At 47.4% G+C, this 24981-nt stretch overlaps 1 protein-coding gene across 2 annotated transcripts in view; it reads left to right on the plus strand.

The window, feature by feature from the left end:
- The window catches only part of SEC23B (SEC23 homolog B, COPII coat complex component), an 836569-nt gene that overhangs the window by 783466 nt on the left and 28122 nt on the right, over positions 1-24981 (plus strand). For both annotated transcript variants that reach the window (XM_044056987.1, XM_044056989.1), the window contains one exon: positions 39-104. In XM_044056987.1, the coding sequence (XP_043912922.1) occupies positions 39-104 (66 nt within the window). The remainder of the gene's footprint in view (positions 1-38; positions 105-24981) is intronic.

Raw genomic sequence — 24981 nt, forward strand, 5'->3', positions numbered from 1 at the left:
TGTATTTAGTAACATGGTCTCATTCATTTATATTACAGGCTCGATTCCTATTGTCTAAAGTGAACCCATCTCAAACACATAATAACCTGTATGCATGGGGGCAGGTAAGTGCAAAAACCTAAACAATTGTTAATCATATTGTGAAACTTTGTGTTCTTATTTTAAAAAATGCAAACATACAGCTGTTAGAAGTTTTCTTTGGGAATGCAGTGGTTAAGTGCATAGTGAATACAGTAGCATACTTGCCTTTGGTGCTAAAAGGTCATTAGGCTATGGGTTCTGTTCCCACTCTATGTTACTAGATTGCTGACACTGCATTGCAGCATTAGGGTGGGTGTTGCTCCTGAGTGTGCCATCCTTCGGATGAGACTTTATACCAAGGTCCCATCTGCTTGAGTGGTAACTCAGGTGGATGTGAAAGATAGCACAACACCTATCAAAAAAAATAGGGGAAGTTTCCCAGTGTCATGGCTAACTTTGTCCCAGTAGTACCACCTTGGATCTCCTCTGAAAAGAGGTCAGTGGTTTAATGGGACGTAACCTGGTCAACAAAACATAAGTAAAATAAAGCACACAAAAATATCCATGTTTTGGAGCCAACCTGAGTCACATATTGGCCAGAGTGTCTTAGTGCTGCTGGTTATGTTTATAATATTAGAAGACTGATATAACATTTTCTATCCTTTTCATCCCATTAAAAGTCACAAATAATTCATCTGGTTGTAATGCATAGTTCAACCCTTTAGCATGCTTGATACCACTGTAGGAAAAGAGTAAGTAGTTGAGCAAAAATTGTTGACCAGATGCAGTGTCAATCACAAGCTTGCTTTCCCCTTCATACACCTTAGCAAATAGGTCTGCCCCCTGCTACTGTTGTAATCATCTTTGAGGGTCACTATAACACAGAAGGTAGAGAGAAATCTGACGCTATTGGTTATAAAATTGAAAGCCCACATCATCTGATTCTGTGAAAGTGCGTGAATAAATGGGTTAATTTCAGAGATTTGAGTGCTGTCAAAGTCAAAACTTCCCATACCCCTCTGAAGGTGCTAGACCCCTGCATCCCCTTATGTAATTATGATTGCCTCTGAGGTTTCATCAGACCAAGGGAGGTGAGCTTAGTTCTTTGAAATGAACTTTCCACAAAGTGGGCTTTACATGCAACAATAAATACCAGAATCCCATTTGCAACAACATTTTCAGAAAAGTTGTCAGCAAAGGCAGTAAATGGTAGCTTGCACAGCTGGCTGTCTTATAGTTTGACGAAGGGAGGTGTATTTTGCAGTCCATTTTTTACACCATTCAGTTTTACACCTCTAGTCTCATAACTTCATATACTGTCACAGAAACATGGTTTTCTTTACTAAAAGTAAAGCTTCACTCATTTGTGAGTGATAACTGCTACTTCTTCACTTCTGACCCAGGATCCATAGGCATAGTTAGGGATCAGTGTACATACATATATAATTCAGATCTCACTATAAAAAGAAGGAACCCATCAGAGCTTAGTTCTCATGATATCTCATGTCCATCTTTTAAGAGACTAGTTTGCATTAACTCTAGTAAATACAGAATGAGGTTTCACCTTTTTTTGCTTTTCTTTTCCTTAAGATTTTTGATCACAGAGACCTTAATGTTGCATAAAACCGCTACTGTTTGTTATAAAGGAAATGTTTAATGACTTTAAATTTCTCAAGTTTTATTTACTTTTTCAGAAACCTTCCTGTCAGAAAAGTGTGTTTTTCTGCACTTCATATTTCACTTGCTACTACTAATCTTGATTTTGGCTGTGGCCAGTTGAATATGAACATTTTAGTATAGTTTGATTTTTAAGTGTCTTCTGAAGTCTTAAATAATAATAGAAGGTAGCGACAGAAAAGAAAGAAGTATAGATAAATTTATTCATGTGTCAATTTAACTGTTCAGCGTATTGTCCTGTTCTGTCCAGAACCGGCTCCAGACGGGGGGAATTGTCGATATTCTTGAGCTTTCCCCTTAGTTAATTAAATATGCTCCGCTAAGAAGTGTAAATTATTCAAACAGAACTTTTATTCTGCTAAATAAAGTTATCAAGCCATTAAAATGGTCACTTCTTGTTCAGGCACCCCCCCCTTTTGGATGACAGTACCTGAACACCCCAGATGGACTTACTGTATGGCCAATATGAAAGGGTTTTTGGTAAATTTATGTATAGAGCCATGTTAATGCACTTATTTCTTTATCTCTTCATTACTAGGATGACTAGCCGGGCAGTGCTCATTTCAGATTTGAAAGTGTTTGAAACAATGTAGAGAAACTCAGGATCTTTGGAGCCTCATCCACAGGGTTGTAACTTATAGATCTGAAGTAGGATATTCATTTGTCTGCAACCTGTGGGTTATGGATCCGATATCGGATCCGAACCGGCATGGTTTTCCAGCTATGGATCCAAGCTCTCAGCTCCTCCCCTCACCCATAATGCCCTGCTCTACCCTCATGACCCCAGATCTCGTTTGCCGCGCTGGTGACTGGATTTGGGTTCTTTGCTCTCAGCTAAGTGCTTGTATTTTTACCTGTTAAGACAGAAAGTTTTGAAATTTTTGTGTATTTTTGTGTGAAAGATTAGGTTTCCCTCATTAATAATTGTACTTTGAGTTAAATTAAGTAATTTTTTTTCCCTCCCCTCGCTGTTCCGTAGAGTGTGTGTGTAGGCCTGTGTGTCTTTTAAGTTACTCTTAAGTTACTTTAGTAGCTTGTAGATTATGGCTGATCAGCCAAAATCTATCTTTTCTAAATGCTCCGAGTGTGGCCATAAGCTCTCACCGGCTGATGGCCACACTCGGTGTGTTAAGTGTCTCGGGGTTGAACACCTCACATCTGGCTGTTCCATATGTGCAGGGTTCAACCCCAGGGCACTGAGGGAGCGGAGGTCCAAGCTTGTCTTGGCGGGTCTTTTACCGCCAGACTCGGCTCCGGCCTCCGCTCCCTCGGGGACTACTGTGGCTACAGTTGTTCCCCCTGTGGCACCCCCTCCTGCTCCTGGGACTCAACCTCCCGCTTCTGGAGAGGAGAGGGATGCTGCTAAAGGACCGGAGGGAGAAGCACCTGGCGGGCCGAGACCTCTGTTTCGGCCCGCCAGCCAAGCGGCTTCTCCCGGCTCCGTTCGGTTCGGTCTCCTCCTTCTCGGCTCTGGTCCCCTGTGTGTTTTTCACCGGGTCCTGAGGAGGAGGAGACCCGATCTCCGTCAAGGCTATCGAGGAGGCACTCCAGGCCTACCTCGGTAGCCTCGCCGAGATCTACCCATAGCCTTTCTGATGCTGATCTGGACGGATGATGAGAAGGTTCATCCAGGCCCAGATGCAGATGGGAGTGCTCTTGCCTCCCCTCGGGGAGCTCAACACCCTTTTAAGCCTATTGCTCCTTCTCCGACCCGCTATCCGGGTTCGGAGCAGCTGGAGCCGAGCAGCCGGCCGGGGTGGGTCGGCGCCGATAGTACTTGGTGCCGGATCCGACCCTGCCCTCGGGTGCGGCGGGCCCGATCTCTCGGAGCCTGGATCCGAGCCGGATCTGGGGATCAGTGCTCCTTCGGCGCCGTCTGTGTCGGAGCGCACTGTCCCGCCGGATCGGAGTGCTCGGCGCCGGCTCCGATCCACTCTTCGGATCCGAGGGGGAGCCGATTGTCGGATCCTTTGGTCGAGGTCGGCTCCCCTTCGGCTTTTGATGTAGTGGAGAGGGCTCTGTTGAGGGTCTCCGGACCCCGGCACTTGTTCGGCTCCGTCCCGCGCTCCCTCTGCACTGGGCCAGGCTTCCACCATCCGGCCCCTGGGACAGCCCGTTTCTGTGCCCCAAGTTGCTCCTATGGAGCAAATTGCTGCTGCGAGGACTCCTCTGACAGCCCCCAGAGGAGGTCCCTCAAGCATACGCAAAAGGAGGAACATTGACTCCCGAGTCTCTCACAGAAGACACGGACTTGGAGGAAGGGAAGGCTCCCCACGGTCACCCCGAGGATGTCTCCTTTGGAGACATCATGGAAATGCTCCGTAAGGGGTGGTCTGCCCCAAGTCTTCCTCGGACGAGTCCGTGTTCTTGGAGGCATTCAAGCGGGCCCGTCTACCTCTTGGGTGTCCCCTGCCGACCCCTGGTGGACCTTATTACCACCAGGGCGTGGAAGGAACCGGACACCGTGGGGCCAATTCCCAAAAGACCGGATAGGATCCTTAGTCCGCCATCCGACCGGACCCATTGGAGTAAGGGGCCTCCGGTAGATGCCATGTTGACGGCGGCCACAAAGAGGGAACTGGCTCAGGAGAGTCCCTCAGTCCACCCACCGAGCAAGGAGTCTCGGATGATGGACCGCTTGGGGAAGCGGATGTTCAGTTCGGCGACCTTCTCAGTAAGGGCGCTGAACTATTTGGCACATGTTATTCGGATGCAGCGAGATCTTATTAAGGAATACGCTGCATCCCCCCCTGAGTCCATTTCGGAGGAGGACAGTGTTCTGCACTCCACCCGTATGGCCACTCTTAGGTCAGTTACAAATACTTCTATGCGGCTACTCTCGCATGCAGCGGAGGCGCCGCTAGAGCTGCGGGACAGGACTGGTCACTAGGCGTCAGGCCTGGCTCCGTCACTATTTTCTGAGCCCTTCAAGGCGTCGTTTGACGCCTTTGATGGTTCTGCTCTGTTTGGCAAGACCGTTCGCGACGCTGACCCAGAGCGAAAAGGACGGGAAGACGCTGTCTGCCGTCGGAATCCGCTTCTCTGCACCCCAGAGGCCCTATTCTAGGAACCAAAAGGGTCAGAAGAAGATGTGGTTCGAAGTCGCAGCAGTCCCAGCCTGCTCCGGACAACCAGTCCTTCCGTGGCAGAGGAGGACAGGGAGGACGCCGCCCTAGAGGCAGAGGGGCTCCCAGAAACTTCGGGTCCAGGGAACCTTTCTCTGAGCGGCCCGCGCAGCAACCCCGAGGGGTTGCCCGACTGCTCTACTCTGGAGGCAGTCGGGGGCGTTCGGGGCACCTAGCGGCATGGGAGTCCATAACATCGGACCGCTGGGTTCTCCAAATCATATCCAGGGGATATCGCATTCCTTTCCTTCACCTTCCAAAGTTGAAGTCCCTCCCAGACGTCCCACCCGGTCAACGGGAGGCCGCTTTGGCAGAAATTGGCCATCTGCTAAAGAAAGGAGCCATCCTGCCTGTTCCCCCAGACCAGATCGGATCAGGGTTCTACTCCAGATACTTTTTAGTGACAAAAAAGACGGGGGAACTAAGACCAATCCTAGACCTCTCTCTCTTGAATCTGGCAGTCCCCAAAGAAAAATTCCGAATGGTCACTCTGCAATCTATTCTCCCCCTTCTGGGAGAAAACCACTGGATGTGCTCGATAGATCTCAAGGACGCGTACTACCACATCCTGATGGACAGGCGCTCCAGGAGGTTTCTCCACTTCCGGCTGGGAGCCAGTCACTACCAGTTCCGGGTCCTTCCCTTTGGTCTCACCACAGCCCCCAGGGTGTTCACCAAAGTACTAGCAGTGGTAGCGGCCCACCTGAGGCTTCAGGGGGTGCAGGTCTTTCCCTACCTGGACGACTGGCTTCTTACCGCCCCAACAAGGCATCTACTTCTCTTGGCGTGAGACTCCTTTCTCCATCTTGCTCCCTTTCTGGGCATCACAATAAATACAAAAAAGTCCAACCTGGCGCCCACACAGCTCTTAGATTTTATAGGGGCCAGGCTAGACACAAGGAGTTCTGAGCCTTCCTCACTGCGGACAGAGTTCTAAATTTGCAGCTCCAGGTGCGGGCCATTCTCCAGTCAAGTTCTGTTCCAGCGGAGTTGGTCCTGAGGGCCCTAGGGTCCATGGCTTCGGCTATAGCACTTCTTCCTCTTGCCAGGCTCAATATGCGCATTCTACAGTGGACGCTCTTAGTTCAGTGGTCATACCTTGCTCTCCCCATGCATCATCCCATAGCGATCAGCAAGGCTTGCAAGCGGTCCCTCTTGTGGTGGCTCCACTCTCGGATCTCCACAAAGGCCGCCCATTTGTGCTTCTCCCCTCGCCACGGTGACCACGGACGCCTCCCGCCTCGGGTGGGGGCACTTTATGGCGGACAGTCCAAGGCACGTGGAGCGATTCAGAGACCTTACTGCATATCAATGTTCTAGAGATGAGAGCAGTGCTCTTAGCGTTGCTAGCACTTCAGGACTTTCTTCCCTTGGGAACAATTGCGATTCAATCGGACAACATGTCTGTTGTCTGGTACATCAACAAGCAAGGGGAACAAGGTCTTACCCTCTTTGTCGAGAGGCCATGAGAGTTTGGGAATGGGCAATCTCCACCAATCGCTTTCTAATAGCAACGCACATTCCGGTCGGTCCAACATCCTAGCGGACAAGCTCAGTCGCACCATTCTGACCCCTTACGAGTGGTCTCTCAATTGTCAAGTAGCGAACGCATATTCGCACGGTGGGGAACCCCTTCATGCGATCTTTTGCTTCTCCCTCAAACACCAAGTGCGACAGTTTTTCGCTCTAATACCTCCTCCCGGAGGTACCCCAAGAGACGCTCTGGTGCATGCTTGGCCACCCGGTCTTCTGTATGCCTATCCACCCTTGCCTCTGATGTTGCAAGTTCTTCAGAAAGCCTCTCGGGTGGGTTGCAGAATGATTCTCATTGCTCCATTCTGGCCTCGACAGATCTGGTTCCCCTTCCTAAGGTCTCACTCGGTGAATCCTCCTTGGATTCTAGATCCCATCCTGGATCTGATATCCCATCCATCCTGCATTCCTCCTCCGAACCTGGACAACCTGAAGCTGACCGCTTGGCTGCTCCAGTTCCACTCTTGATAAGGACTCCCGGTATTTCTTCGCCTGTAAAGGCTATTTTGGTGGCGGCTCATAAACCATCCACTAGAAAGGTTTACCGAAGCAAATGGAAACGTTTCTCTGTGTGGGCGGAGCGGCAAGGCCTGAATCCCTTCACGGTTCCTCTCCCTTTAGTGCTTGACTTTCTAACCACTCTCTTTAACGATGGTGCCAGCAGTTCCACAGTCAAAGTTCAACTGGCGGCAATTTCTCACTATCACATTGGCCATGACTCTAATCCTCTTATGTCAGCCAAATTGTGTAAAATATTTCTTAAAGGTACTTTTCTTCTCAGGCCCCCTATAAAACAAGCAGTTCCTCCTTGGGACCTTTCTTTGGTCCTACAGGCCTTGACCGCTCCTCCTTTCGAGCCAGCGGCTACGGTGGATCTCAAATTCTTGTCCTACAAGACAGCCTTTTGGTAGCCATTACATCAGCCAAGAGAGTTTCTGAACTTCAAGCTTTATCAGCTAAACCTCCTTACTTGGTATTTCATCCGGACCGTGTCTCCCTCAGGACCAACCCGTCCTTTCTTCCTAAAATTGCTTCTGAAGCAAACATCAATCAATCTATTAACCTCCCTGTTTTCTTCCCTAGATATGAAAACAAAGGTGAATATAAGTTACATTCATTAGATGTTCACAGGCAACTTAGATTTTATCTGAACAGGACAGCTGGTCATAGGCAATCCGACCAGCTGTTTATTTCCTTTGCAAATTTCAATTTGGGCAAGCCAATCTCTAAAGTTTCTCTGTCCCGCTGGATTTCACAGTGCATTTTATTGGCTTATCAAGCTTCAGGAAGGCCCGCACCGGAGGGTGTTCATGCCCATTCAACCCGGTCAGTATCTACCTCGGCAGCCTTCAAGGCTAGGATTCCTCTAGATGATATTTGTGCAGCAGCCACGTGGGCTTCATCTCATCGTTTATTTCCCACTATAAGTTGGATCTTGCATCTAGGGGTAGAGCATCCTTTGGCTCCGCGGTGCTCCGGAATATCCTTCCATGATGGCCGCCCAAGATTCAGGTAGCTGGGGACTCTGTCCCACAGGTTGCAGACAAATGAATATCCTACTTCAGATTTAGAAGTTATGTACTCACCATAACGTTCCATCTGAGTAGGTGTATTCATTTGTCTGCAACCATCCCGCCCTCCTTTCCCCCTGGCCTTTCAGTTTCCTGCATATTCTTTGTTACCCTTTTTAGGGTATTGTTGCTTTGGCAAACTCGATCTGAGGTCATGAGGGTAGAGCAGGGCATTATGGGTGAGGGGAGGAGCTGAGAGCTTGGATCCATAGCTGGAAAACCATGCCGGTTCGGATCCGATATCGGATCCATAACCCACAGGTTGCAGACAAATGAATACACCTACTCAGATGGAACGTTATGGTGAGTACATAACTTCTAATTTCACCCACATGAGTGGTACATATGTGGAATACCATATTCCCAATTTTATTACACAGAATATTACTTTTTGGTAGACATACTGCCCTACTGTAGTCTTCTTATATAATGAAACAATTTCCATAAACTTTAAAAAAGTAAAATTGTTCATCTCCGTTCCACAGACTTCAGTGTGTATAACTTGAAATTACGTAAATGAGATGTGTAACAGGCTTGCTCATAATACTAGATACTGTACGGTTTACTATCAGAATTTCGAACCGAACTCCGTCGACTGCACTTTGTTCGAACACAGAAATTCGAAAACGGCAATGTCAAACATCAAAAGCCAAACTAGGAATGGGTTTTAACATGGGTCGAGATAGGGGCTTGATGTTTGACATTGCCATGTTCGAATTTCCGTGTTCGAACAAAGTGCAGTCGACGGAGTTCGGTTCGAAATTTTGATAGTAAACCTACTGTACATACCAAAAAAGTTTTCATAGGTTCATTGGTGTTTACTAGGCTAATGGCCCTGGAGCCTTTACAAGGCTAGCCCATAGGATTACCCTGGAATTGTGCCACCCGACCTTAGTTCCCAGTGCCTCTGTCAAGAAGAGCCACTGGCGTGATCCCCGGGGTGAATTTTCTATTTCCCATCCACTCATCAAGATTTCTCTTGAAGAGGGCCAGTGAAGCACTCCACTTGACATGTATGGGAAGTCTATTCCACAGCTTGTGCAGTCTCTGGGTTATGAACCTGTCCCTCCAGCTTGTTCTGTTGACTGTGGTAATGAGGTTGAAGCATGTAGTGCGGAGGAATTGGGATTTCTTTGGATGTAGCATTTCTAACAGAGCTGGGTCAGACATGGCTTTGTAAGTCAAGCAGAGAGCGTGTCTAAGTAGGCCATATGAGACAGAGAATAGTTGGAGTTTTTTGAGTCTGTCCATATAGGACAAGTGTTTAAGGCCTAGGATCCTCTTTGTGAGGTACTTTTATGGCATCTCCAGTTGTTGTAGGTGTCTAGTGAGATACATGCCAAATAGGGAATTGTACTCGATGATTGGTCTAATGAGGGAAGAATAGAGGGAGACAATGACCTCTTTATTCCTGGATGCAAAACCCTTAGTAATGAGATTTGCCACATGGAAGGACTTTCTGACCACAGTGGCAATGTGGTTGTCAAAAGAGAGGTCGCTGTCAACCTGTGTTCCCAGATCTCTTAAGATGCCTTCTGTGACCAATGGACTACCATCAATGTGGTAATTCATGGGAATTGGGTTTTTCCCAAAGGGCATGACACATTCTTTGGCATTGAGCTTAAGGTCATGGTTCTGACACCAGTCGTTGGTGTCATTGGAGGCCTCTCTGTAGGATGTCAACATCACTTGGGGAGTTAATTGTGGGTCCCAACTTGCAATTGTCTGCGAACTTTGTTAGCCAGAATCCCTTCGTGTTGGTCTGGACTTCAGAGAAGTAGATACCAAACAGGAGAGGACCCAGGACCGAACCCTGTGGGACTCCACTCGTGACTGGTTGGCAGTCTGATTTGGAGTCTGCTACTTTCACACTGTGGGTTCAATCTGTGAACCAGTTTGCAACCCACCTAGTGATATAGGGGTTGATGCCTAGCTTAGTGAGTTTTTCTATGATTCCTGAGTGGGGAATGGTATCATAAGCCTTGGCCAGATCAAGGTAGGCTGTATGAACCACCTTGCCTTTATCCACAGCTCTGGTGATGGACACAAAGAAGTCGACCAGGTTGAGCAGGCATGATCTACCCTTCAAAAAAAACAACCTGTGTGGGATCCAGAGTTTGGAGATTCCCTATATCCTTGTTTATTAGATCCATGATGATGTGTTCTCTAGCTTTGCACATCAGACTTGTCAGGCTAATGGGGTGATAATTCCCAGGGTCTGTATTTGCTCCTCCTTTGTGGAGAGGGATGACTGTAGCAGTGTGCCATTCGGTAGGGACATAGCCTGAGGTGAGGCTGTGATTGAACAGGACACACAAGTGAGGTACCATTTCACTCTGTAGCTCATGTAGAACACAGCCAGGGATATTATCAGGTCCCATAGAAGCTGTATTCTTGGCCTTGTACAGTGCTGTTTTAACCTGTGTAGCAGTAATACTGGGTGCCTGGCAATCTACTGGTATTGTGATTGGTCCTGTGGTGGGGGATAGAGGGGTAAAGCTGGCACTGAATCTGTCAGCCAGTATTTTGGCAATATCTGTTGGCTTGGTTTAGGAGGTGTCATTGTGCAACAGCTCTGAGCAAATCTGAGTATTGCCGTGGAGATTCTTTACGTAACTATAGAAGGCCATGTGGTTGTCTTTACTATCTGCTGCAGTTCTGTTTTCATAGCTAGCTTTAGAGGATTTGATTTTAATGCCATCAGATAAATTATGTTATAGTATGTCTGTCTGGCTTGTGTGCAGTTCTTTCGTGTCAATATATCTTGCCTCCATCCCTTTGTATTCCTCCCTTTCTTTCCATCTACCATGCAAATGTAGCTTATTTTATGATGTCACACCTTAATGTCAGTTCCCTTGTTCAGCTGGCTGCTCAGTTTATTGTCGTCTTTGCAGCAGAAGTGGAGATTCCTATGAATGCTGTGAATAATTCATTATTCAGTGGGTCAATGATAAACAAGTACTATAAACTCCTCTAAAGCAAAATCACTGCTTTTTGTCAATTAGGCAAAAGCTCACATATATCTTCAGGGCTCTGAAATTCCTTTATCATCTTAGCACTTTTGAAAATGTCATTTTATTCAAATGCCTAGGAATTTGGTTGGACCCCTTATTAAATTTACAGCTCCAGCTGCACCACACACACACACACACACACACACACACACACACACACACACGCACACACACCTGAAATAAACTGTCTCCTATTCTGGGCTAAAAGGCTATTCCTTTCTTTATTCAGCCCCTGGAGAAATGTCATACTTAAAGGTATCAATGTCCTCCTATTCCCATGTTGCAGTATTCCATCACATATGGGTTTACTCCTCTTGCTACCCGAACATCTGGCCAGTATGCGAAAGTTTTCAGTCACTGTACTGTGTTGGACGTCTGATGTGGCTAGTAGAATGTGGGCCATAAAAGTGACATCTGCACGCACCAGCCCTCAGAACTTCTCAGCAACCAGTTGAACGTCAGGTGTTCTGCCATCCCAGCCGTTGGATTCGGAAGAAATCAGATAAGTGCCCCGTTGGGGAACCTTTTTTCAGTCATTTACCTTATTCTAATGCTTGTTCATGTCATCCAGAAAGAGCAAGTGTAAGTGCGGCCATCAGATACCTCACAAGGACACCCATGATCAGTGTCTCTTTTGCTTAGGTAGGTTGTACGATTACAAGGCCTGCACCATCTACCAGACGTTTCTGCCTAAAACCCTCCATAGCCATCTGCACGCGCTCAACTTATACCTAGAAAACCAGCATCTCAAGCAGTTAGCCTTAGGTATGGAGGGACCTGCCGACTTACCTGCTGAACCACCAGAAAAGAAGGCCAAGACAGTCAGGCCTTCGACTACCGCTGCGCCTCTTTCGTCCAACCCTCAGCCTGTGGCTGACGGCCTGGTTGAAGACTGTGGCTCCGCCGCTTCAGATACAGAGGGTACCTTCATGGAAGCTGCACAATACCAAGCAGAGGGCACATCCACAGAGACTTTTCCGACATCGCTTTCCACTGCTGGGGGGGGGGGCAGCGATTTCGGTAGGACTGTCAGATCCCTCCGTTTCCTTACAGGTGCCTGATTCTAGGCCTTCCTCCATTCAGACGCCCGCTAGATCTCTCAAAAGGAAAAAAGAAAACGTGCATCTCCTTCTTCTGAAAGTACCCCTGACTGGCAGGCCTTCAGACAAAGCATGTTTAATGCTTTTATGGCCTTACGGCCTACCACTCCAGGGACATCCACTATCCCTCCTCCTATACTGAGGCCTAGGCCTCGGACATCAGATCCCTCTCTGAGGGAAGAGGAAGAATTCTGTGATTCTTATTCTGAAGAATATCTTTCATATACCTCTCAGCTGCCTTCCTCCTTGGTATATGGCTCTCCAGAGGAAGAATCCATTGACCCCCCCCAGCAGAGGATTTGACCTTTGGGGAAACTATCACTAAAATGAAGAAACATTTCAAGTGGGAATCATCTGAAATGACAGAGGTTCAAAACAGGTGTTATGACCTCATTCAAATGGATTCCCAAATCCCTCCATCCATTCTACCTGCCTTTCTGGATGCCTTCTCTTTAGCATCCTTGAACATGGACTCACAACCCCCCTGCTCCACGCAGACCTGACAAGTTTTATAAAGTCCCTGAAACTGCAAAGTTTCCAGTTAAGTGCCCTGCTGCAGACCTTACCACAATTTCCATTTCCACAGATAAGGTTTCAAAACTGTTGCCTACTACCACCATCCTTGCAGTTGACAAGGACAGCAAAACCATGGAACGCCTGGGTAAGAAACTGTATACCTCTGCTACTCTGGCTTTCAGAGCTACTAATTACCAGACACACATGGCTAAATATGCCTTATCCCTTTTGGAGAAAGTCTCTAAGGAATTGTCGACTCCTCAGATTTTGCTGCAAAACTTCAGTGTCTTCCCTAGTTGCTGTCTCTTCTCAGGTTACCAGACACACTATAAAGTGCAGTTATGATACTGCTGAGGCCTCAGCCAGGTTAGCAGCATCAGCATCTTCTTTGAGAAGGTACTTCTGGCATGTCTACAACCTCTACCAGAAGACGTTAGAGCCAAGCTGGTTGATGCCCCTTTGGACAATACTGCCCTGTTTGGAACAAAAGTGGCTGACTTATTTAAGTCATTACAACAAAAGGTGCTGGTGTCTCCTATCCCAAAATTCCAGAGGAATTTTCCAGCAAAAACACAATTTATTAGAAAGCAGTCTCACCCTGCTGCTTCCACAAAGCCTAGAAAAGCATCCAGGAAACAACCCACTCCTGCCAGAGCCTCCACCTCTTCTAGCCAGAGGCTACCCTTTCAAGACAGGGCAGGTAGTGTCTGACTACCTGACAACCTTAAAACACACACCTTCTCCCTCTATCCCTTTCTCGGTGCGTCTCTCTCACGGTCTCCAAATGTGGACACTTGTCACTTCAGACAAATGGGTTGTTTCTATAATACAAAACAACTATTTTATGACTTGGCTCATACCTCCAAAGAGAAGGGATATCCCACAGCCTCTAAAAGAACAGCTCCACCTATTGCAGCCAGTGTTAGACAACCTGATGGAACAAGGCGCCATTCAAACAGTTCCACTGTCTGCAAAGGGAAGAGGTTTCTACTTCAGGATTTTCTTGGTTCCAAGAAAAGACGGTCCCTGGAGGTCAATTCTGGACCTCTCACTACTCAGCCTCTTCCTTCAGGTTCCAACTTTCAGGATGTTCACCTTACCAACTCTCTTTCCGCTCCTACCTCCCCAAGGCTTCATTGCCACCTTAGATATCAAGGATGCTTACCTTCACATCCCGATAAGGCCCAGTTTCAAGAAATACCTAAGGTTCTCTGTGGGTTCCTGTCACTTTCAATTCTTTGCTTTGCCCTTTTGGCTTTCCACTGCACCCAGAGTCTTCGCCAAATATCTGGCTCCAGTTATTGCCTTCTGCAGGACAAAAGGAATCCAGATATTGCCTTAATTGGATGATGTGCTCATTCAGGCAGACTGCAAACAGGCCCTCCTGCAACATTTGCAAGTTGCCATTACTCTCCTGTAGTCCCTGTAATTTCAGATCAACTTCCCAAAATCTCACCTGGAACCTACTCGAGACATTGTCTTCTTGGGGTGCAGGATTCATACAGACATCATGAAAGTCTACCTCCCCCCCAAAAAAGTGGAAAGCTTGACACAACACCTCCTTCTGGTTCTCCAGACCACAGAGTTAACCACAAGGCAGTACCTCAGGCTACTGGGCTACATGGCACCCACTATCCACATCTTACCATTAGCAAGACTCCATATGAGGAAATTGCAATGGCACCTCAGGTCAGTTTGGACCCAGCATTCCCCCCTCCCTGGAGTACAGGGTCCCCCTTCTGCCCTGCCTCAAACAAGAAATCCATTGGTGGTTGAAGCAGCAGATGAACCTCAATCCAGGTCTTTCCATCCAACCACCTCAACCCAAACAGAGCATGCACACAGATACCTCAAACTTGGGCTGGGGAGCAACTCTGGACCACCTGAGTGTGCAAGGGGTGTGGCCAGGGCCACACAGAAAAGAAGACATCAGTATCCAAGAGATGAGGGCAGTATTATTGGCCCTGCGAACCTTCCAAACCAATATACAGTAAGAACCACTACAAATCTTTACAGACAATGCCACAGTGCTGTGGTATCTCAACAAGCAGTGGGGGACCAAATCTTATTTGTTTTGCAGACTAGCTGTACTGTTGTGGGAACTAGCCACCTCCCAGTGAGTTACTACTTACAGGTGATTTACATTCCTTCACAACAGAATTCTCAGGCAGACTTCATCAGCAGATTTGTGACAAACAACCATGAATGGATACTTCACAGGGATGTCTTTCTGGACCTGGTCCACCGGTGTGGTACACCTCAAATAGACATGTTTGCCTCCTCCATCAACAGGCAACTTCCGTCCTTCTGCACCAGACTTCCACACCCTCAGGCTATGGCAACAGATGCCTTCTCAATCTCCTGGAACGGGATGTTTCTCTATGCATTCCCCCCTTCCCCCTTGTTCAGAAGGTCCTGCTGAAAATACAGCAGAACAGACCAAAAATCTTGCTGGTGACTCCCTGTTGGCTAAGACAGCACTGGTTCCCCTCATTTTACAGCTATCCAAGGGCAATCACCACAAGTTACCCCTCATAGTGAACCTTCTCACACACCACAAGGGATCCCAAATACACCAACAGTGGCAATCTCTGCACCTCATTCTGTGGGTGATAGGATTCTGATCCCTTTCAGATACCTTTACAGTGAGGACATGCTCACTGTCCTGCAGGAGGCCAGGAAACCAAATACAAGGAAATCATACCTATCAAAGTGGAAGAGATTTTCAATATGGTATCTGAAAAGGCAGTTGGACACGCTGAAAAGCAAGACCCCTCAAGTACTGTCTTACCTGTGTGAACTATTGCAGACAGGGTTGGCTTACTCATCCATTAAAGCCCACTTGTCTGCCATTTCAGCTTGTCTTCTCCTGGATCCCCCCTAGCTTTCAGACTATCAGCTAAGTTATTCCTTAAAGGAGTCCTTCACCTCAGACCACCCAGGAACCCCCCCCCCCCCATGGGACCTCAACTGTGTTTTAGAGACGCTCACGCTTCCCCCATTAGAGCCAGTGGATAAAGCTTCCCTAAAACATTGCACATGGAAAACTGTCCTACTCCTGGCCTTGACTTCAGCCAGGAGAGTGTCAGAGTTGCAAGCCCTCGTGGCTATTCCACCCTTCCTAGTATTCCACACCGACAGGGTAACTCTTAGAGCTAGCCCCTCCTTCATGCCCAAGGTGGTGAATGACCTTTCCCTTAATCAGGCCATCCACCTACCAACCTTCTTTCCTAACCCACAGGGAGACAATGAGAGAGTACTCCATTTCCTGGATGTGCACAGACAACTCAGATTTTATCTGCACAAAACCAAGCCCATCAGACAAGCTGATCTACTGTTTGCCTCCTTCCATCCCAGGGCCCTAGAGAAGGCCGTAACCAAACAAACCATTTCAACATGGATTTCCAAAGGTCTCACCTTTTGCTACAAGCACCATGGGAAATCCCTGCAAGATACTGTCAAAGCATACTCCACCTCAGGCCTCATGGCCTCCTCAGGGGCTTTCTTCAGAGGTTTGGATACCTCCACAATGCTGAAAGCAGCTACTTGGTCTTCGGTGCACACCTTCACCAAACATTACAAATTAGATCAAGTTTCTAGGGCCAGAGCTGGGTTTCCCAGGGCTATCCTCCATGGATTCTTGGAGAACTCCACTCGGCCACCACCTCCTTCACAGTGAGCTTTGGCACTCACCCATATGTGATGAATACTACAACATGGGAATAGAAGGACATAGAAAAGTTGTGCAAACTCTTACTATAACCATAGATAGCCTTCTCTTCCATGTTGCAGCATTCCTTCACACCCACCTACCCTTCCTAGTATGCAGCATTTCCCTTTCTGGATAGCATGGGGCTGGCATTTCCCTTCCTAGGACTGGTTCCGACTTTGGCTTACAGTTCTGAAGGATGGTGCATGCAGATGTCACTTTTATGGCCCATGTTCTACTAGCCACGTCAGACGTCCCACGCACCATATATTGACTGAAATATTTTGTGTACTGGCCGGATGTTCGGGTAGCAAGAGAAGTAAACCCATATGTGATGAATACTGCAACATGTTTAAGAAGGACATCTATGGTTATGGTAAGATTTTACACAACTTTTCTTTCAGCTAAAATATTGTCTCCCTCTAATTGCTGCATCTTCTAAAATGTATTTATTTATTTTATTTATTTAACATTTGTTTACTGGGAAAGTCCAACTGGGACAGAGATCATTTTCAGTGGAGGCCTGGAGAAAAAAATTGTCCAGATGCATGTCTTTGGAATGTGTGAGGAAACTGGAGCACCTGTAGGAAACTCACCCAAATGCAGGGAGGACATGCAGACTCGGTACAGAAGGCACCCCAGCCGAGAATCGAACCAGAGAACCTCTTGCTGTGATGTGACAACATTAACCGGCGACAACATTAACCATTGTACCACTGTAAGGCCCTTGAAATGTATCCACTGTTAGTCTGTTTCAAACGCCATTTGCAGACTTATCACTGTTGCCCCAAGAAATGAAAACCACCACTAAACCATTGAAAAAGCTAACTGGCTAGCTGTGAGACAACGTGCTGAATTTCTGCTTGCCTCTCAAGAATGGCACCTTCCTCCCACTAGTTTCCAGAATATTTAGAGATGCACCAACACACAACCTTAGAAATCTTAATCACTCATGTCCTCTCTTCAGTGCCCCACCACCGCCACCACCAAACTAGGTGTCACTGCATAGAGCTGTGGGAATCTCTTCCTTTTCTTAAAGATCATTCTTCTTACCTCAATTTTTTTATCAGAAATAGTTACATTTCAAGACTGTAGGGAAATACAACTGCATCTTTATGATCATATAACTTAACCTCTTCATTCCCTTCTTTCATATTCATAACTTGCTCTTATTTGCAATATGTATGTGATGTGTGTATGTACTGTGTTTTTTTTTCTGTCACTCTGTATATAATGCTGTTTATCTACTGCCGTCATACCCTCAAGCCAACCAGGACATTCATTTTGTATATAATATTTATGTATATGTTGCATTTTGTCATTCACTGTGTATGTAATGTGTTATATATCTGTTGTGTTTCCCTTGGGCTGAGACTGAAATAGGTCCAATAGGATTAGTATTCTAATCCGTTTAACAAATTCAGAATAAATAAATGCATTTCTTCATTTCTCATCTTACATTCTTTGTCCTTATTTTGATCCCGTCTTCCTATTTCTGTTTATCAGTAGTGTACAACTGAATGTAGGAGCCCCTTACTCAGGCAAGTTCATGGAAGAAAAGCACCACAGTTCATACAGTGTACACTGTTAAAGACAGCAATCTAATATGTATCTGTTATGACCACATGGTATAGACAAGACAGTTACTGAGGTTATATGTATCAGTTAATTACAGAATGGAAAGTTGTATAAATTAGGTCTGTGAACAAATAAGACCTGTAATTAAGAACACTAATACAATAAAATTACAATGGCTTTAGGTATAAATCCGGTTACAAAAAAGTACCCTGAACAAAGAAAAAATTTGCAGTTGTCCTCTAGTAAATCTGTTGTGGGTAAAATCTTGCTGGTGATTAATTAAGTTAGTGTATTTATTTATTTATTTAACATTTGATGTTATGTGATCCTATCTCGCCTACATTCTGAATGATGGGTTCGGAGCCGATCCCTCGGCTCCGACTCGGCACGCTTATGCCAAAGAGCGAAGTCTCTTATTGGCTGAGCTTACTATATCCCAGGATGCACCACCATCAGTCCCCCAGATCTCGTTTGCCGCTTAACTGCAAGGACGTGGTCTCGAGCTGGCTGGGCTGAGTAGCTTTTATTAACTACTTTTCTGTCAGTTTTGTGCTTGTATTTCACAAAAGCCGTTTTAACGGCTATTGCTGCCTATAGCTGCCTGTTGTGTACGATTGAGTAGTGGAATTTATTGTGTGTGATTGGGTAGAGTTTGTTTCGCCCCTTCAATCCAGGCCCTTTTCGGTCAAACTGTATAACTGAACTTTTTAGTGTGTTAAAGTTCCCGGTTATTACACCTAAGGTTGTGTTTTTACACTGTTTCTGTAAGCCTTCGGTTTTTGTCATAGCGATTCTACAGTTGTGAAATTTCCTGTCAGAAATTGTTTGACATCATGTCTCAAGCCCCTAGGCCTTCGGGCTTTAAAAAATGTACTAAATGTGCTTTTAAGATGTCTGTTACTGATGACCATCTACTTTGTGTTTATTGTTTAGGGGCAAAGCACTTGCAGGAGTCATGCAGCGTCTGTCACGCTTTTTCCTCTAGGGTCCTCCAGGAGAGGAAAAATAAATTAATTCTTAAAGGGTTGATTAAACCCTCTTTTGAAGAAGCCTTGTCTTCTGCTCCGACTCCTGCCAAAAAGAAAAGGGCTTGGGCTCCGACCAGTCCGTCGGATCCGACTGCCAAGAGACCTAGGCAGGCCTCTCCTTCGCCTCCCAAGACTTGGAGCCGAGGTCGGAACGGTCTGCCTCGATGCCTCCAGTATCGACTCCTCGGGCTTGAGCCGATGGCTGGGGCATCGAGGCGGGTCACCTTCGCCGCTCCACTGCTCTCGGAGCCGACAAGGGTCGCCGCTCAGACACTTCCTCCTCGGCGCCGAAGTCTACCTCGGCACCGATGGAATCTGGTGTGTGTTTCCTCGGCGCCGATTCTCATAGAGTCGCCTCGAGCCGGTCCCCTAGTCCCTTGGGGCCGAGGAGAGGTCTTCTCGAACCCGTTCTGTTTCCTCTCGGTCTTCGAGAATGTCGGATTCTGATATAGACAGGGTGCTCCAAAGATTTTTCCAGTCCCCAGTCTTCCAAAATTTGTTTCGCTCCGACCCAGTTGGCTTCGGAGCCGATGGCCATGACCCACCCCATTGTTATTCCTCCTCCGACTGCTTGGCTCCGTCGGAGCAGGTGCTCTTGGAGCCGGTGGAGATCTCAGGGTCGGCTCCGACCCTTACTCCAACCCGGGCCTCGGGTCCGAGTTTGGTACGTGGACTTCTTGGCTGGACCCGAGGGTGATGTTTGGGACCGATGCTTTCGGTTCGAGCCTCCCTCTCGGTGCTTGGCTGCGGGACTTCCGTCTACTATCATGGCCCCGGAGACTGGGCGCTCCCAGGATTCTGGAGGTCCGGCTTTCAGAGCCATGAGGAGTGCCTTGGCCAAATCCTCTTCGCCATCTCTCCGGTTTTACCAGCACCTTCCCTGGGCGTGGAGACTGGGTCTTTGGCAGTTCCCTGTCCATAGCCAGCGGAGCCCCGAGGCCTGAGGTTACCCCAGTGGGGTTCCCCTCTTCCTGAGGGTTCTTGAGTCATCTCCAGAGGAACCCCAAGGAAGAGATCGTGCAAGAGGAAGCACGTGGACTCCCGAGTCTATCACATCGGACACGGATATGGATGATGCAGAGGGGTCCCCTAAGTCGTCCTCGGATGATGTCTCCTTTGCAGACATCTTAGAGATCCTCAAACAACGAGGCGGCTGGATGTCCAAACCCCCTCTGCGGACGAATCAGTGCTCCTCAAGGCCTTTGGGGCTCAGCCCTCCGCCTCCTGGGTATCTCCGCCCTTGACGAGCTTCTGGATTTAGTTTGTCGAAGGCGGGAACACCGGATACTGTGGAACCAGTCCCTTCTCGTCCAAACAAATTCTTATCTGCTCCCCGAGAAGGAGTTCCTTACTAAAGGCGTGGCTGTAGATGCCATGGTGGTGGCATCTGCTACACAGCAGGACGTGGCAGAGGCTTCAACGTCCATCCATCCTCCTAATAAGGAGTCTAGGAGTATGGATAGGTACGGAAGCGCACCCTGACTTCAGCGGCCTTTACCTTAAGGTCTCTGAATTATTTGGCACATTTTACCAGGCTTCAGAGGGATCTGGTCAAGGAGTTGTCAGACTCCTCTCGGGTAACCTACCTGAACAGCTAGCCCAGTCCGTTAGCTCTCAGTTGGCTATCCTTACGTCAATTGCTAACTCGTCCATGAGGCTCATATCCTATGCGGCCGAAGGGGCGGGTAGAGCGGCAGGCACAGGCGTGGCTCTCGTGAGACAGGCCTGGCTCCGCTTGTGTCAGTTCGGAGGCCTTCAAGTCTTCCTTCGCCGCTCCCTTTGATGGGTCCTCATTGTTTGGACCCAAGGTGAAAGACACCCTTACCCGCTGTGAGCAAGAGGGAAAACGTTATCTGCCGTGGGGCCCGTTATTCCACTCCCTTCGGCCTTACCCCAAGGCCAAAGGAGGGAAAATGTGGTTCAAAATCTCGCAAGTTTTTCTCCCAACAGCAGGAAGATTCCCGTCCAGAGGCAGAGGGCGGGAAATTTTTCAGGAGACGCCGTCCCAGAGGCGGCAGAGGGCCCCGCAATTCTGGAGACCGCGAGTCCTTTCGTGGCTCTTCAGCCTCCCACACGACATGAGGGATTGCCCGGCTGTGCTGCTCGGAGCCAGTCGGGTGTCGTTGCCAAGCACCTAAAAGCCTGGGAGTCAATCACTCAGGACAGATGGGTGCCCGGATAATGCCGGAGGTTACACCATCCCATTCAAATACTCACCCCTCCGTCCAAGAGAATCCCGGACCCACACCCAGTCAAAGGGAAATAGCAGCCGCAGAAGCTTCAAAGCTGCTAGAAAAGGAGTCATCCAACCGGTCCCCACAGACCAAATCGGATCAGGAAATTACTCCAGGTTCTTTTAGTGCCAAAAGACAGGGGACCTGAGACCAATATTGGATCTCAGCAGACTGAACCTATCCGTACGAAATCCGAATTCGAATGGTCACGTTGCAATCCATTCTCCCGTTGTTGGAGAAGGATGTTTGGATGTGCTCCATAGACCTCAAGGACGCCTATTATCACATACCGATACATCAGGCGTCCAGAAGGTATCTGCGCTTCAGCCTGGGAGCCAGTCATTACCAATTTTGTGCTCTGCCCTTTGGTCTCACCACAGCCCCAGGGTGTTCACCAAGTGTTTGGCAGTAGTGACGGCTCACCTGAGGAGCCTTGGATTCCAAGTGTTTCCCTATCTCGACGACTGGCTCCTGACTGCCACCACCAGGCATCTACTTATGGACAACCTCAAAGCCACCATCTCCTGGGTGTTTCCCTGGGGATTACATTCAATTGGTCAAAGTCTGTCTTGCTGCCCTCTCAGCGCATAAAGTTTATAGGAGCAGAGATAGACTCAAGATTGATGCGTGTCTTTCTTCCTGCCGAAAGGATCCGAACCTTACAGGGCCAAGTTCAAGCTCTGATCTCGAGATCCAAAGCCCCAGCCAGGATGGTCCTACAGGTTCTAGGCTCAATGTCTGCCACGGTACTTTTAGTTCCTCTAGCAAGGTTACACATGAGGATTCTTCAGTGGCTCTTATCAACTCAATGGTCCTTTCAAGATCTTCCCTCAATCATCACATCATGATTACGGAATTATGCAAAGGGACCTGCGCTGGTGGCTTCAGACATCCAACTTGGATCAGGGAAAAACCTTCGTTCTCCCTCCAGTGGTTACCCTGACGACAGATGCCTCCCAGATAGGGTGGGGGCATTGTCTGGGCAGGCTAGTTCAGGGCTCCTGGCTTCCGGACGAAGCTCTTCTCCACATCAACGTGTTGGAGATGAGGGCTGTACTTCTATCCCTACAGGCCTTACACAAGTTCCTTCCTCAGGGCATTATCGCCATCCACACAGACAACATGTCGGTGGTTTGGTACCTGAACAAACAAGGAGGGACCAGATCGTATCCCCTTTGCAGAGAGGCCATGAGAGTGTGGGAATGGGCTGTAGCTACCAACCGCTTCTTGGTAGCGACCCACATCCCGGGAAAGTCAAATGTGTTGGCGGACAAATTAAGCAGGACAATTCTCTCTCCTCACGAATGGTCTCTAAACCGCACAGTAGCAGCCCAGGTTTTCAAGAGGTGGGGGACGCCATGCTGCGACCTATTTGCGACTCCACAAAACACCAAGTGCCAAAGGTTCTTCTCCTTGATTCCTCATCAGGAAGTACCGGCCATGGATGCTCTAGCACAACCCTGGCCAACAGGGTTGCTTTATGCTTTTCCTCCAATTCCACTCCTTCCCAAAGTCATTCAAAAGCTTCTCAGCTAAGGTCTTCAATGATTCTGATTGCCCCATACTGGCCTCGTCAGATATGGTTTCCTTACCTGAAAAGCATGCAGTGGACGATCCGTGGACCTTAGACCTGATCCCGGATTTGCTAATCCATCAGTCGGGACATTGGCATCAGTCCCTTCAATCTCTGAAATTGACAGCTTGGCTCCTCCACTTCCGACCTTAGTTAGAAGTCACACGCTAGACCGGAAGTTGTTCACATTTTGTCTTGACCCACAAACCCACCACTAACAAATTGTACCTCAGTAAGTGGAAGAGGTTTGCTATCTGGGCTCAACTCAAGGGCTTAGACCCTATCACTGCTCCTGTCCCAGAGGTTTTGAAATTCTTAACATCCCTATTTAATCAGGGATCTTCTGTCTCAACTATTAAAGTTCAACTAGCTGCTATCTCTAAATTCCATGAATCCACGGATCCTCCTTTGATGAGCAGCAGGCTATGTAAAACATTCATTAAAGGTGCGAGTCTGTTAAGACCACCAATTTTTCATCCTGCACCTCCGTGGGATCTTGATTTAGTGCTTCGCGCATTAACATCTCCCCCTTTTGAACCGGCTGCTACATGCGAATTGAAATATCTGTCATGGAAAACGGCATTCTTAGTGGCTATTACTTGACAAGAAGAGTCTCAGAGCTTCAAGCCCTGTCTATTAAACCACCATATCTGATTTTCCACAAAGATAGAGTATCTCTTAGGCCTAATCCATCCTTTGTCCCAAAGGTCTGCTCTAGTTTCTGTCTTCAACAATCTCTAGAACTACCAGTTTTCTTTCCAAAATTCTCTAATGAAGCAGAATACACTCTCCATAAATTGGATGTTCACAGGCAATTACGCTTCTATTTAGACAGGACTCAGCAACCGTAAGTCAGACCAGTTGTTTGTGTCCTTCTCAGATAATAAATTGGGCCAAACCATCACAAAAGCTACAATCTCAAAATGGATCAGAGATTGCATAACTCAGGCCTATTCTTCTTCAAATAAGCAACTTGCATCATCTATCAAAGCTCATTCTACCAGAGCTATGGCTACTTCTATAGCTTTTCATTCCAAGCTCGCTATTTCGAAATTTGTGCTGCGGCTACTTGGTCCAACCCGCACACTTTCATTTCCCACTACAAATTGGATGTGGCATCTAAAGGACGAGCTTCATTTGGTTCCACGGTACTCAGGAGTGTTTTCCAGTGAGCCACCCAGGATTCAGGTGCTAGGGGCGCTGTCCCATCATTCAGAATGTAGGCGAGGCAGGATCACAGAACATCTTTTAGGTACGTACTCACCATAACTTCAGGCGTTTGGGATCCATCTCGCCACATTCCTGATACCCACCCTCCTTCCCCTGCCTTGCAGATCAGAAGAGATAGAACGGTTTTGAGCTCCACTGTTTTTATCTTGTTTCATCTGACGATGTTATATAAGCAGGGTATGCATGTGTGCATGTATGCGGACAAACTAGATCTGGGGGACTGATGGTGGTGCATCCTGGGATATAGTAAGCTCAGCCAATAAGAGACTTCGCTCTTTGGCATAAGCGTGCCGAGTCGGAGCCGAGGGATCGGCTCCGAACCCATCATTCAGAATGTAGGCGAGATGGATCCCAAACATCTGAAGTTATGGTGAGTACATAACTAAAAGTTTACCAGGAAAGTCCGACTGGGTACAATCCCATTTTCAGCGGAGGCCCTGGGAGAAAAGCTCCACAATACAATTTAAACAGAATTACAAGTCAACATTGGTTACAAAGACTAAGACAGTCACACAGAAATACAGTTTGTGGATACAATAAAAGAAGAAAATAAGCAAATATAAAACAAGCAATAAAGCTGAACATACATTATGTAGAAGATAGAAGAGAGTTCCTAATATGTATGTTACATAATCATGAAAAATATATTACAGAATAAGTAATAAGTTGTAAAAACTATATACAGTTTCTGGCAAGAGACTCGGGTAGTAAATTTCAGTAATAATTTCTGGGCTAGATAAAGGTTAGTGTAAGAATAGCGACAAGGAATGTTAGAAAGTTAAAGAATTATAGAAAGATTAGGCTAGAAAGTAGGTAATGCAGGAAGAGAAGTAAGATAGATCAAGAAAAGTGTGATGTGAAGTTGTTCTATCTCGCCGTACATTTTTACTGATGGGTTCGGAGCCAATCCTCTGGTCCGACTCGGCCAAGTGCAAAAGCTCAAGGTCTTCAACTAGCTCGAGGCCCACTTCCTATCCCATGATGCACCTTGTGCTTCTCTCAGATTTCGTTTGCCAGTGCAACAGATCAGGAGTGCTTTGACAGCTCTGGCCAGTTAAACTTTGATATTTCT

Source organism: Protopterus annectens, chromosome 1.part2 (assembly GCF_019279795.1).
Source record: "Protopterus annectens isolate FY-2018-M chromosome 1.part2, PAN1.0, whole genome shotgun sequence".
NCBI lineage: Eukaryota > Metazoa > Chordata > Ceratodontiformes > Protopteridae > Protopterus > Protopterus annectens.